This window comes from Canis lupus, chromosome X (genome assembly GCF_003254725.2).
Source record: "Canis lupus dingo isolate Sandy chromosome X, ASM325472v2, whole genome shotgun sequence".
Taxonomy (NCBI): domain Eukaryota; kingdom Metazoa; phylum Chordata; class Mammalia; order Carnivora; family Canidae; genus Canis; species Canis lupus.
In genome coordinates this window covers 1,911,997-1,926,413 of record NC_064281.1, presented here as the reverse complement: position 1 = coordinate 1,926,413, position 14,417 = coordinate 1,911,997, and the positions used below count along the sequence as shown (strand labels likewise).

Here is a 14,417-nt window from a genome sequence, read left to right as displayed (position 1 = left end):
ACAAAAATAGGATGTGACAGTGAAAGAGAAACAGGTTTCGAGAAGATAGCTGAAAATATGAATCGTTAAAGAACAAAGTTCCCCCAAATCAAAGGGTGATCTTGTTCATGATTGAGACTTGACTTATCACTGTGGGGCTCTTGGCTTCCAAGTGCACAGCTCAGGTCTAGACCTTTCCCTTGAGTGAGCGTTGGAAGGTGTGTCTCCAAAGCAATGCCTGTTGGGAGTGGGGGGTCCATGTCTCCCCGTTTCATGTCTCCCTGAAATCTAGGAAGCCCATTGTCATCCAAGGACACCTGCCATTGGATTTAGGGCCACCCTCATGCACGATGACCTCTCCTTGAGATCTTTGCCTTGGTCACAAAGACCCTGTTTCCAAATAATTCCATGTTCTCAGGACTAGGGGTCACGACGTGGGGACACAGTTCAACCCACTCCACCCTCCATCCTCAACACGTCCACAGGGTGCCACATGGAAGTGTTGGACCTTCTTTCCCCAAACAACACAACTCTGCAGACCCCTCGCACACCTGCCAGGGTTTCTGGTCTGTGTTGGTGTCGTCGCTGTCTGTGTAGATGCCTACACGTGCCCCCACCCTGCGGTCTTGCCCACCCTCCCTCTCCTGGCTCTCTCTCTGCTCATCCTCTTGGCTGTGCATCTCCCTGTCAGCCCTGCTTGTCACCCTTGGCTCTGGCGTCTGTCTTGGTTTGTGTCAGGGCACCCCCTCTACCCTGGCCGTTCCTCCCACCGGCTTCTCCTATGACAGGGACATCCTTGAAACAAAACAAAAGCCTGCAGAACCCAGAGCCACACAGGTACTTCCCGGTGTCATCGTGTGATTTCCTGCTGCCCTCGGCAGGAACAGCTCACTCCAAGGTTTCGCAATCCCTTCCTTCTCTTGCTGTCCTCTCTAGTGTTTTCTTCCATCCTCCGAAATCCGGGTTCTCTGGCCTTCTTTCCAGTCGCCCTCCAAAATAGCCTTCTGTCTGCCCCAATTTCTAGTTTTCTGTTTGAAACCTGACTTCTTCTAAAGGACATGTCTTCTTCTGACCCTTACACCAAGGCAAGTTCCATTCTTTCCATTCTTTTCTTCTCACCGAGTCATCAAACCTGAATAAGCTCATTAAACCCAAATGAGCTCACCAACGTTATTAGAGCTATTATAATTAGTGGTTGCTGTCTGCCTTTCTGGTCCGATGGTATCTAAACCCCGTGAACGCAGGAACCAGCCTTATGTTGCTCATTGCGGCTTCGGAGTCGTGGAGAGCACCTGACACACGGTAAAATACTGAGAGCGGGGGAGAAAGGATGCCGAGCCTCATTGTACTGAGGTGGTCTTCATTCAGAGACTGAGGTCGTATTCATCCCCCCTGACTACCTAAATCCTTTGTGGTCAAAGATGGAGTTTTCTAGATATTTCTAACTTGGCAGTTGTCACTTGATACAAGAATGGAGTGTGAGCTGAATTGGTGGAACTTTAAAGCTGTCCAATATGGTAGCCGTTGGCCACGTGGAATAGGGGAATAGTATTGTCTCACTAGCCCGTCTCAGGAGCTGCATTTTACAACCTCAGTAACCCCCTCTTCCCCCTGCCCCATGAATGTGAGCCTACTCCATCGGACAGAGGATGTGAAAGGTTCCTGCCCCACAGAAAGTTCTACTGGGCAGTGCATGCTCCATGTGGTCATGGTTCTTCTTCTTTTTATTCTTTAAAATATTTTATTCATGTATTAATGAGAGATACATAGAGGCAGAGACACAGGCAGAGGGAGAAGCAGGCTCCCCTGTGGGGAGCCCGATGTGGGACTCGATCCCCAGACCCGGGATCACGCCCTGAATCGAAGGCAGATGCTCAACCGTTGAGCCACCCAGGCATCCCGATGGCGGTGATTCTTAATGGGGGCTGATTCTGGACACTTGGCAATGTCTGGGCATTACTGATTGTCACAGCTAGATGTGGGGTCCGTGATGAGGGCATCTGGTGGATGCAGATGAGGGATGGTGCTCAGCACCCGCCGGTAGGTGCCCAGGACGCCCCATCAGAACCACCCTAGATGCCAGCTGTGCCAGAGTGGAGGACACTCTGCCTTAGTGGGAGAGATTCTCTCCCATCTGCGTGTCCATCCATCCATCCATCCATCCATCCGTCATCTATCCTCAATCATCAATCAGTCATCAATCATCTGTATATCTATCATCTATCAATCAGCCGGCAGTGCTTTTCAACCATTGGTGTTTCTGCTCCTCCATGAACATCCAACAATGTCAGGGGATATTTTCGGTCGCGACAATCGGGTGTGGGGTTGCCAAACCTGGCGTGTGGAGGGTGGAGACCAGGGACGCTGCTCAATGCCCTGCAGTGCACAGGACGCTCTGCCCCAGAGAGTCCTCCAGCCTCACGTGTCAGCACTGCAGAGGTTGAGAAACCCTCACCTAAAGGGCAGTTCATTTTGGGGGCGTTTCGGGGGTTACCGTGACACATTCCATCTCTCCCTGGATGCAGTTTTTAGGGCTGTGTTGGTATCCTGGCTGGCTTTTATTGGGAACGTGTGAAGACCAACCTTTGTTCTGGATGAAGACTCACCCGAGGGACATCCAGAGCTACAGATACTTATGCTTATAGAAACACCAACGCCGAGCCAGGAATTCCAGGCATTTCCCTTGTGGGACATTTGCTAGTGCTGGGGGCGGGTGGGAACTTCCTGTGTTTCTTTTCCCTTCGTGGTTATCGTTTCTGTATCTTTGATGGGGGAGAGGATAATTCAGTCAAAAATTTGCAAACAGGAGAGCGGTGTTTCCAAAACGTCTGTTCCATTTTTATCTTTTAAAATAGCATAATGTGAAATCGAATATTGCCTGACTCAGCACAATTTTGAGGGAGTTACTTGTTTAAAAACAAAACAAAACGAAACAAAAAAAACAAAGAGCTGTCTAGACGAGCAGACTCCCAAAACAACCCTCCCTTCCCAGCCAGGGCTCAGTGGAACTGGGTCCAGTCTTTTCAGCTGATCTTTGAAGTAAATATTCCAGGTTAAAAAAAGAATCTTCCTCTCTCTCTCTGTGACTATCATAAATAAATAAAAATTAAAAAAAAAAAAGAATCTTCACGAGATTATGCAAAGCACACTTTTTGTCGGTAACGCTTGCTTATTGAGATGTAGTTCATGGGGCCATATGATTCCCAGGGTCCAGTTCCGTGTTTTATGTTAAATCACGGAATTAGCACACTTTTTTTTAAGGCTTTTTTCCCCATAAAAGAGAAATCTGACTATACTTGAGTCCAACAATAACTTTAAAACTCGGCTATTTGAAGGAGAATTGAATGCTTTAGACTTTTATTATTTCATACGTTGTAGCTTATCATCTTTGCTGATATTACCAGGAGGGGGACATGCCAGAGAGAACAAGTGAGTTTTTTTTTTTGTTTTTTTTTTTACAAGTGAGTTTTACAATGATAAATTCATGCATTGTGATGCAGTGATTACAGTCGACTCTTGCACAACACGGGTTTGAACTCCGCGGGGTCACTTATACACGGTCTTTGTTATTATTATTTTTTACGAAAAATGCAATATGGCACCGCAAATGTGTTTTCTCTACAATTTTATTCATCACATTTTCTTTCCTGTAGCTTACTTTATGGTAAGAATATAGTAAGTGATACGTAGAACATATAAGCCATGTGTGAACCCATCGTTATAACTAAGGATTCGGGTCAACAGTAGGCTTCTTAGTAGATATGTTTTGGGGGCGTGAAAAGTCACACGCAGATTTTCGACAGCATGGGGCGTCGGCACCCCTAACCCTCTCAAGGGTCAGCTGTATTTTGCAATGATTACTTAATGCATCCATTTCGCTTAACGGATCCATTTCATACAAACTCTGCTATTATGGAGATGAAACATTTCCATAGTTCACACACTAAAAAAATCATGAAAATCATACTGTGAAATGCATCTCCTTTTGTCCCGCATCTGTCCTCTCCCGTGACCCCGCAGGACCCATTGTAGCGTCCTGGATCTTTCTAGAGTCGTCCTTTTCAACAGCAACTATGACGATAAAGAGAGGACGGATGTTTTAATGACCAGCGGAGTGCATCCTGTTGGCCTCCTTAGGAATCGCCTGTTTTTCATTTGCTTTAAAAGCTTTTTGAGCTAATTTCTCCCATCCAGACAGTTTGGGAGATAGAAAGTCTATGCATGAGCTGGGTGGAGGAGAGAAGTGATCCCTGAGAGCTTTCCGCCGGGGGTTCCAGGTAAACGTGGGTGCTTGGCAACACCTGGCACGTGTGGTGTGTGCTGGTGGGAAGGGACCCCCCTTGCCCCAGCTTTCTCAGGGTGTCCGGGTTACTCACCTGAGTCCAAGAGCCTCCTGTTATGAGTCCGCTGAATTCCTTCAGACCACCTTACCTAGAGCACCTGGTGAGTTAGGAGTGTATCATTTGCCTCCAAGTCCTTGTCATGCACAAATGCTGCATCTGAGTCCATGGACACGGACGTCTGATCCTTAGCAGTCTTGGATCTGAAGCATAGTCCAGACCCTGTCGTAGTGGGTCACCCAAGAAGGTCTGTGGTCAGTACGCCTCAATACAGACCGCCCGTGTCACCCTGTGTACCTTACTATGCCACGCCGTGTGGAAGGATGAGGAAGGAACGTGTTCCCTGGAAACCCAGGGTGGAGCATGGTGGCCGACCCACCAATGGGTCAGGCGTGGGGGCTCCGCTCACTTCTGGGGGTGCCTCCTTAGAAGCGTCCTTTCCCACACCTGCCCTGTGCATGAAGAAGGCATGCACTACCACGTGCGTGCGACTTTCCCCGCATCGCTGCAGGCCCGCTAGGAAGCTCTGCTCCTGGAGGTTTTCCACCCACCACTGACCTGTTGGCTGTCGTCTCCTGTGCATATCAGGGGGACGAGGCCTCCTGCACGCTCCCTCCCTCCCCTGGCACGTGCCTGCCCTGTTTCCGTCGCATCTGGGATGCCCGTGCGAGAGCACACTAAGCATCCTAATTCAGGAGACACCCCAGCTTAGGAAGAGGAGCAGGTCGGGGTTGATGGCGAACAACATGGGTCTTTGACTCAGACGTGGCTGTGTCGTCCTTGCGTGTCAGGAGCAATTCTCACTTCCCCTCCCACCAGTGGCAGCTGGTATTTTGTAAGAGCTGTTGTTTGGATGTTGTTATTCCGCACGTGCATGCAGTGCTGGGTGCAGGCCATTCCAGGGTGGGGTGGACACGGGCTCCGTCTTCCACAGGTTTATTTTTGCACATGGGATGCTCCCGGGTCAAAATTGTGACCTTCATCAGATGACAGGTGAGATGAGGTGGCGTCCAGACCCCGGAGGATTGGTGGAGCCTAGAGTGCATGTCAGGCCTGAGGCCAGGGTGGGTTTAATCCTCTCCGTGGCTCCATGTGGTTAAGCGTCTAAGGGCTGTGCCCACCCAGAGAGCACGTCCTCTGCGCCGACTGGGCTCTCTGCCCCTGCTCCGATGGCCGTTAACGTGATGGAAACATGAACCCTTCTCTCGGGGAAGCAACAGACCCTGAGTCCCAGGATACTTTTCCCAGGCGTGCCGTAACGCTCGGGAGTAGTTTTGCTGTCCCATTGTGGCTGTTAGGACACAAAGTCGGAAATGACGGGTTATTGCCAGATGCGTTTTGATGAAGTTTTATTTTCTGTTTGGGAAATAGGCTTAACAAGTAAGTTAGTATCTCTGTGTCTGTCTGTCTGTAAGTTAACATCTTTCTACACATCCGTCCACCTATCTCTCACCCATCTCATTTATCTCATCTGTTATCTGCCAATGGATGTATCAGTCATCTATGATCTATTTACCTATTTACCAGTTAGCTTGTCTTTCTGTCCATTCATCCACCCCATCCATCCATCGCGTGTATCTCATCGTATCTATATCAACCATCTGTATGTTAATCATCTGCTTATCCTCTATATGTTTGTCTATGTGTCTGTCTCCATCCATCCATCCATCCATCCATCAGCTATTATCTTTCTTTCCATTCATTCATCTATTATCTATCTCATTTATCATATCCATCTATCCATCCATCTATCCAGCCATCATCATCCATTCATCTCTCCATCTGTCCATCCATCTGTCTATGCATCCATCTCTCCATCTATGCATCCATCCATCTATCCAACCATCTCTCCATCTATCTATTCATTTATCTGTCCATCTCTCCATCCATCCATCTACCCACCTATCCATCATCCACTTTTCCATCTATCCATCCATCTACCTGTCCCATCTATCCGTCCATCCATCTACCCACCTATCCATCAACCACCTCTCCATCTATCCATCCATCTACCTGTCCCATCTATCCGTCCATCCGTCTACCCACCTATCCATCATCCACCTTTCCATCTATCCATCCATCTATTCATTATCTGTCCATCTCTCCGTCCATCCATCTACCCACCTATCCATCAACCACCTCTCCATCTATCCGTCCATCTATTCATTTACCTGTCCATCTGTCCATCCATCTATGCATCTATCCATCTATCTATCCAACCATCTAGCATCCATCCATCCGTCCATCATCTATCTGTGGACCTGAGTAGCTATCATCTGACTGTGCATCTGTCATTAACTCCTTTTTTTTTTTTTAAGATTTTATTTATTTATTCATGAGAGACACAGAGAGAGCGAGAGAGGCAGAGACACAGGGAGAGGGAGAAACAGGCAGGGAGCCCGATGTGGGACTCGATTCTGGGACTCCAGGATCACGCCCTGGGCTGAAGGCAGGAGCTCAACCTACTGAGTCATCAGGGATCCCCGGTCATTAACTCCTTTTGTGACTCTTCTTGCCCTGGGATCAAGGAACACAGTTTTTTTTTGTTTTTGTTTTTGTTTTTTTTTTTTTTGTGACCCAGTCAGAGAGTCCATTCCCTGGCACAGAATAAAGCCCTATTCTTATATCCAGATTAAACAAATAAATGAAGTGGGATTTTATATTTTGGGTGTGCCTTTGGGGAGGAGGTGGAAGTCCTGAATACAGACACAGATCAAACGCAGTATCCCTGCCTGTCTTTGTCTATGTTTACTTTTTAACCTTTATATTTTTTTAAGCACTGCGCCCAGCATGGAACCCAATGTAGGGCTTGCACTCATGACCCTGAGATCAAGACCTGAGGTGAAATCAAGAGTCAGACGTTAAACAGACTCAACCACCCAGGCGCCACATCTCTGTTTTGTTTAAATAGAAATGCCTTCGGCTCCTTATTTGTTTACCTGTGAATACTTTTATATAATTGCAGCTGGAGGTGGCTCACTCTTATCTGTGTGGGCTGGCCTGCCAGGGGTTCTTTAGTTCCTCTTGGGATCTATTATTGCCTTTTCCTTATTCTTCTTTGTTCTCCTCAACAACATTTAAAAGGGGAGGTCGTGGATGAGGTATTTAAGATCCTGTGCTAGATTTCAATGCACTCTTCGTCCTGTGGTGTGTTGTGGTTCGTGTATGTCTGTTTGTAGTTGTCCGTGTAGAGCGGAAGGCATCGTGGGGCGCCCGTCTGTGGGGAAACTGCATGAAGGGAGGCTGGCGAGAGGCACAGTTCTGTGTCCGGGAGTGTGCAGTGTGAGCAGGACGGAATTTCATTTCGTTCTATTTTCTTCATTTTTGCACTTAGCAGCACTCTTGTCAGGCTCAGGGACACCGGCGAGGATGGACCTGTCATGGCATTTGCTTAAAAACTTAACAGGAAGGGGCAGCCCGGGTGACTCAGCGGTTGAGCATCTCCCTTGAGCTCAGGGCGTGATCCCACGGTCCCGGAATCGAGTCCCACATCGGGCTCCCTGCATGGAGCCCACTTCCCCTCTGCCTGTGTCTCTGCCTCTCTCTCTCTGTCTCTCATGAATAATAAATAAATAAAATCTTCAAAAAAAAAAAACTTTACAGGGACAGTGGTAAGGACATCATGAGGAGTCTTTTTATAGGAAACGACAGGAAATACCTCTTTCTGCTGCTGTCAAAAAAACAGTGAATTTATTAAACTAAATTTAGCAGTAGACTGAATGTGTTGTGAAGAAAAAAAAAACAACTAAAATAAAAGTTAACGAAAATTAAAGTAACCTGGAGGAAACTATCCAGGAGGGAAAGAGTCATAGCAACTGGCTTGGGATCCCGTCTCTCCTATTTTCTTTTTTGCTTTATTTTTTAATGGTGGCAAACTGTAGGTAGGCTCAGGTAAGAGAAAGGGAGGCAGGTGACCTGCTCCAATCACCTTTCACAGTCACTGGACCTCCAAGTCATCAGATGGAACAGATGCCTTTGGAGCCAGAGACCTTCTTACAGATGCCGTTGGCCAAATAGCTGTGGTCAAATCCTACATCGGTGGACTTAGGCGATACACTTTTTCATCTACTTTTTTTTTTTTTAAGATTTAAAAATTTTTTTTGCAGAGAGAGAGTGTGTGCATGATTAAGGGGAGGGGCAGAGGGGGAGAGAGAGAATCCCAAGCAGAGTGCGGACTGTGCACTAAGCACAGAGCCCGATGTGGGGCATGACCTCACCGTCCTGAGATGGTGATCTGAGCCGAAACCAAGAGTTGGATACTCAACAACTGCGCCACCCATGCTCCCTGTAATACCGCTTCTTGAAGATGGTAACATAGGATAGTCCACTAGGGTGTAAGATAGAGATGATTTTTCTGAAATTTTTACATGAGCTAGTGTGACTGTTAATAATTTAGGAGTCAGAAGACGTAAAATAGACAGGAGGGTCCCCATGTGCCCTCCCCCCAGGGATCATACCTTCCATAATCAAAGGACATCCATGAAACCAGGAACTGGCTTCTCTGTGATCCTGTAAACAGCTGTGTGGACCTTACTTGGATCATGGTGGAGGTACTTTATATAGTTTGCTTTACAAATATATGGAGGTGCTTTAAATGCTCTCTATGGCATTCCCTGTGACATCTGACGTACTTAGGGTCCAAAGTGCTTATGCCACGGGGAACACGGGACTGAGGGGCCACCCTGGGATTTAATCTTGTCCTCACTCATGCTTCTCCATCTCCGTGGGTTTCTCTAACTTTGCCCACATTTACCAAAGGACGTCCATTGGTGTAGGCCACAGACGTTCTGCTGCTACTTCCATTATGTGGACTTGGTCGTTGGCTTATCCATGAATTCATCCACCTGCACATTTAACCAACTAACGCGTGCCCAGGGATTAATCACAAACGGATGTAAAAGATACTTGATCTGCAGAACTTGTTGCCGCAAGTTACCGTTCAGTTTCAACATATAAAAAAAAAAAAAAAATGAAAATAAAAATGGCGGTCTCCGATACTTTGGAAGTTGGTGTGTTGACTGGAGCGTTTTTGTCGCGGCTGCACTTACAGTAACCTTTTCCCCGCGGTTCTCTAAGGAGGAGAGCTTTGTGCACCCTGGGCCTTTCTGGTTCTAGGTGGTCATTCCAATGCCACGTGTCCTCTTTTGTGACCTAATTTGCCAAGTGGACTTCCAATCCATGATATTACACATGGGGAGCAGAGAATCTATTTAATGGAGCCTACTTAAGAAAATCTATCTCAGCCTAATTTGGGGGAGTGGCGGTTAATGTCCTGGAGATCTAGTTTACACACAACAAAATGCATCCATTCTAGGCGTTCGCGTTGATGCCTTATTCACAAACGCATAGCATTACGTAACCACCACCACACAGAACATTTGTGAGGCTGACTTTCATTTTACACTGATGGAAAATTCATTCATCACCTTGACTGAGATGCTGTGTGATGTGCTTTGTATGTGTCATTTTATTTAAACCCTGTGGGGGGGGGTCAAGATTTTTTTTTTTTTAGTTTATTATTTTTTTTAAAGATTTTCTTCATTTATTCATGAGAGACTCAGAGAGACATAGAGAGAGAGGCAGAGACACAGGCAGAGGGAGAAGCAGGCTCCATGCAGGGAGCCCAACGTGGGACTCGATCCCGGGTCTCCAGGATCATGCTCTGGGCTGAAGGCGGCACTAAACCGCTGAGCCACCGGGGCTGCCCCATTTTTTTTTTTTTTCAGTTGTACTGAGATACTGTTGACAGCATTGTGTTAAGTGTAAGGTGAACAACGTAATGACTTGACAAATACATGTATTTTGAAATTATTACCGCAGTGTAGTTGACATCCTTTTCTTGTAATGAGAACTTGTAGGATTCACTCTTTCAGCAACTTTGAAATATGTCATAAAGCCATTAACTGTGGTGATCACGTTGTATGGTAGCCCAGCCCCAGGACTTAATTATCTTACAACTGGAATTTTGTACCTTTTGACCATCTTCATCCATTTGTTCTTTTTTTTTTTAATTTTTTAAAAATTTTATTTATTTATGTATTTATTTATTTATGTATTTATTTATTTATTTATTTATTTATTTTTCATCCATTTGTTCTAATCTCATGCCCCATCTCTGGTAACCAGAAATCTGAACTTTTTCTGAGTTTTTTTTTTTTTTTCCCCCTTTTCAGAGTCCATATACAAGTGAGATCATACTCTCTTTGCCTTTGTCTGACTTATTTCACTCAGCATAATGACCTCAAGGCCCATCCATATTATTGCAAATGGTGGAAACCTTATGTTTCCTTTTTTATGGCTGACTAGTAATCCGTTGTGTGTCTTATTGGGCAGAGGAGGGCCCGATGGCTATCCTCACCTGCAACAATAGTAAAAAAAAAAAAAAAAAAAAGGAGATTTCTACTTTCTGGAGGGAGTTATTGAGAGCTGGGAGTGTGTATTGGCGAGCCGCCCAACACCAAGTGGAGAGATCTGTGTTCGTTTTGCCCATATTCCGTCCACCACCTTGATGACTTATGACCAACACCGCTAACGTTGTCTTGGGTTCTGTGCATTTATGTGGTCCGAGCTGAAAATTGCAGTGTGCTGCTTCTGTCTGCCTTGAACAAGACTGTTGACCTATGTGGGCCCCCAATCTGATTGTGGCATCCAGGGCCTGCCCACGTCCGCCCCAGGTAGCTCAGGTTTTGGCTGCCGGACATAAGTAACCCATTTGGATTTCTGTGTCCGTACAGCTGACGCTACTCCGAGAGAGCTTGGAAGGCGTTGCAGGCAGACACGTGGAAAAACCGGAGTCGTAGTTGGGGTTGTCTTTCACGTAGGCTCAGGAACATCCCATTGCAGGTCAAACATGAGGGCCGAAAGTCAGAGTATGATCTAGTGAATGCAGTCCAGTGACAAAGGGGCTCCTTCTCGGGGGGCAGTGGAGCAAGATATCAAGAAGAGCGAGCCAGGCACAAGGCCTTCTTTCCCTCGTGAGGATGTGACGGCGTGGCAGGACTTCTGTGGTGTGCTCCCCTCCACCTGTCCTGCTGGGGAGATAACAGTAGAAGCCCGACGAGGCATGTGTTTGATCAAATATAAGCCAAACCTGGCAACGGATGTCGGGGTCCCTGCTGTGTACACCACCTAGCAGAAACATCAATGTCTGCATGGGGACCCCGAAGCTTGGCCCGTCCACCCTCTTTACGGTCTCCCCGCTGCCCCCACCACGCCTCCTAGTTTTGACTGGATTCCATACCAACACCCCACTGCCTTACCCCCTTACGATTCTTTGTGTGCTTCCGAATGACCTTCTACTGAGAATCCCCTTTGTGACTGTGCCTACCATCCCTCGTCGCTCGCTCCTCCTTGCACAACACTGAGTTTTCTGTGTTTTCGCGGCTCCCTCTCTGCTCCTCCTACGGTAAAAGATCCACAATCCACTTCAAAGCCAAGGTGGACTCCTGGTATCCTCCTTCCCGCCCTCCACCCCACCCCCGGAGGCGAGGAGATTTATTTCACAGCTCGGCAATCCTCATTTATAGAAATCCCTAAAACAAGGTGTTTTGGCCTGGCTGTGACATGGTGCTGTGTCTCACGTTACTGTACCCAGGTCCAAACGCTGCATAAGAAGGAAAGGACATCCGTGGCCGTGGGCTTGTGTTGGGGGATCCCAGGGCCCTTCTCCTTCTCCAGCTCTTCTGGAGTCCTTTCTCCCTCCTAGGACGTTCATTGCCGGCTTTCCAACCAGAGGGCTCCAGGTGTTGAGCATTTTGCGTGCTTTCATCCCTGGGAAGACCCCTTCCTGTGCAGCTGCCTACATGGTGACGGAAAGCCCGGGTGCCCTTTATAAGCTCCTTGGGCACCAGGGACTTGAGGCTCACGTGTACAGATTTCCATTTCGGTGTCCCTGTACTTTACGTCTTCTCTGGCCACAGATAAAATTCCTTGGGCTCTTTGCTCTCCTATTTGCATTCAGCGGCTGCCAACCTGGGTGAGGGGTGGACAGCAGGCATCGTGCCCTCCACACTGAGGCTCAGAGGAGTAGGAAAGCCCGGCGGTGGAGGAAGAGGATGCATTTGGGTTGGAAACGTCCCAGCGGGGTACAAAAGATAGTTTGATTTCCTTGCACGTGTGTTATGGTTGCAATTTTTAAATTTCACTGTGGTCTCAGCCTCCACCTTTTCCCCTCCTACCCGCGTCGGTCTATGTTCCCAGATCGTGTTGGTATATGCCCCAGATTCCATTCCGTAGCACATTTTAAAATAAAGACCCAGTGCTTTTAGCAGGGGTTCGCGTGTTACAGAGCCTTTTTGGTGAGCATGGGAAAGAGTCTTTCCCGCCCTCTTCCATCCCTTCCTTGTGCTCTCCATGACGACCCATTTGTAGAATCGGTGGCCAGCTTCCCCTCCAGTTGAAGGACATTGCAGAGGCAGTGGTTGTCTTTGTTGACGTCTGCATCACACCAGCCCTCGCCTGAAACTTCCAGAACAGAGCTTCTTGAAAATATTGTCACCCGCCGCCTGCTGGGGTCGGGAGCTGCTGGAGCAGACGCGTGGCGTTGGGTAAGTCTTGTGCTGTCTCCCCCACTCCAGGCACCGGAACATTCGGACGGGTGCAGCTGGTCAAGGATAAGGCGGCCAAGCACTTCTTCGCCTTGAAGGTGATGAGCATCCCCGACGTCATCCGCCTGAAGCAGGAGCAGCATGTCCACAATGAGAAGTCGGTGCTCAAGGAAGTCAGCCATCCGTTCCTGGTCAAGCTGTGAGTCCTTCCCCACATGGCCGAGTCTTGGTCGTTTGGTCATTCCGTCTCTGAGAGCCCAGGTGGGGTGGAATGAGCTCACGGTGGAAACTCAGGCTGGCCCGGGCTCTGGAGAAACTGGTGCTGTTGGGACCAGCGCAGACCTTGGGGCCCTGGGCAAGCAGGACATGCAAAGGGGCATGCACGGCCCAGCCGGACACTCTATTCCCCTCATCCCCATCAGGGCCACCGTCCCTGCTCAACCTCATTCATGCAGGATGCTCCTTGGGGTTCCAGGGGATAGCTGCGTATCTCCAGTTGGGGGTGCCCTGCACCAAACGAAGACATCCCTGTCTGCCCATGCTCTTGCTGGGGGATGCTAAGACTGGTCTGCCCCCAGGTGCCAGACACGGGATGCACGGAGATGCCTCTCTTACCCCTTCTTGGATGTGGCGGCCTCCCAACCTGTGTCCATGTCTCCCCTCCGCCATCTTGTTCTCGTTTCTTCTTGTTGTCCCTTCCTCACCTGTCACAGGCCACCCCTCCTGCAATGCCTCCTTCCTCTGTGTCCCCTCCGGGTCCCCTCACACCTGGCCAACCCCAGCCCTTCTCTGATGCACCTGTAGAGACAGGAGCACCCCGTCACGGCTCTGGAACATTTCCTGTGCATCTCGACTCCTCCAAATGGTGTCTTACCCAGAGTAGGGACCTGTTGTGTGTGCAACGAGGGGGAGAAAGGAATCAGCTGACTTATTTTTATTTTTTTTAAAGATTTTATTTATTTATTATTTCATGAGAGACCCAGAGAGAGAGAGAGGCAGAGACACAGGCAGATGGAGAAGCAGGCTCCATGCAGGGAGCCTGATGTGGGACTCCATCCTGTGTCTCCAGGATCACACCCTGGGCTGAAGGTGGTGCTAAACCGCTGAGCCACCCAGGGATCCCCATCGGTTGATTTTTTTAAAAAAAAAATTTTTGGTTTTATTTTCCTTTCATGGAGCTGTGGGTGATTTTGTGCTGATAGGGCGGGGGTCAGTAGCATCTCATGGTTCAAGTCATGGACACAAAAGTAGCCAGTGATTCGGGGACTCAGAGCCGCTCACACACCGGGTGATTCTCTCATTCGTTCCGAGGTAGAACAACGGTCAGAAAAAGAAAAATCTGCACGTAGATTTCCCTCTGGAACTAAGGAGAGCTTCTAGTCATGCCTCTCGGATGAAGCAAGATAGCAGTCCCGGACGTGGACTTTCACACGCTAGGGTTTTTAGTAGATGTGCTGCCAAAGTGAGCCTTAGCTCGCTAGGATGTTAAGTCAAAGTTGTCCCCGGGAGACGTGGACTCCCTTATGATACGGCCAAAGGGTCATCACACATC

General features: G+C 48.2%; 1 protein-coding gene across 1 annotated transcript in view; it reads left to right on the top strand.

Annotated features, from left to right (window-relative positions):
• PRKX (protein kinase X-linked) overlaps positions 1-14,417 on the top strand; it is a 74,024-nt gene that overhangs the window by 17,044 nt on the left and 42,563 nt on the right. Inside the window, exon 2 of the mRNA XM_025435735.3 lies at positions 12,896-13,064. Coding sequence (XP_025291520.1) covers positions 12,896-13,064 — 169 coding nt within the window. The remainder of the gene's footprint in view (positions 1-12,895; positions 13,065-14,417) is intronic.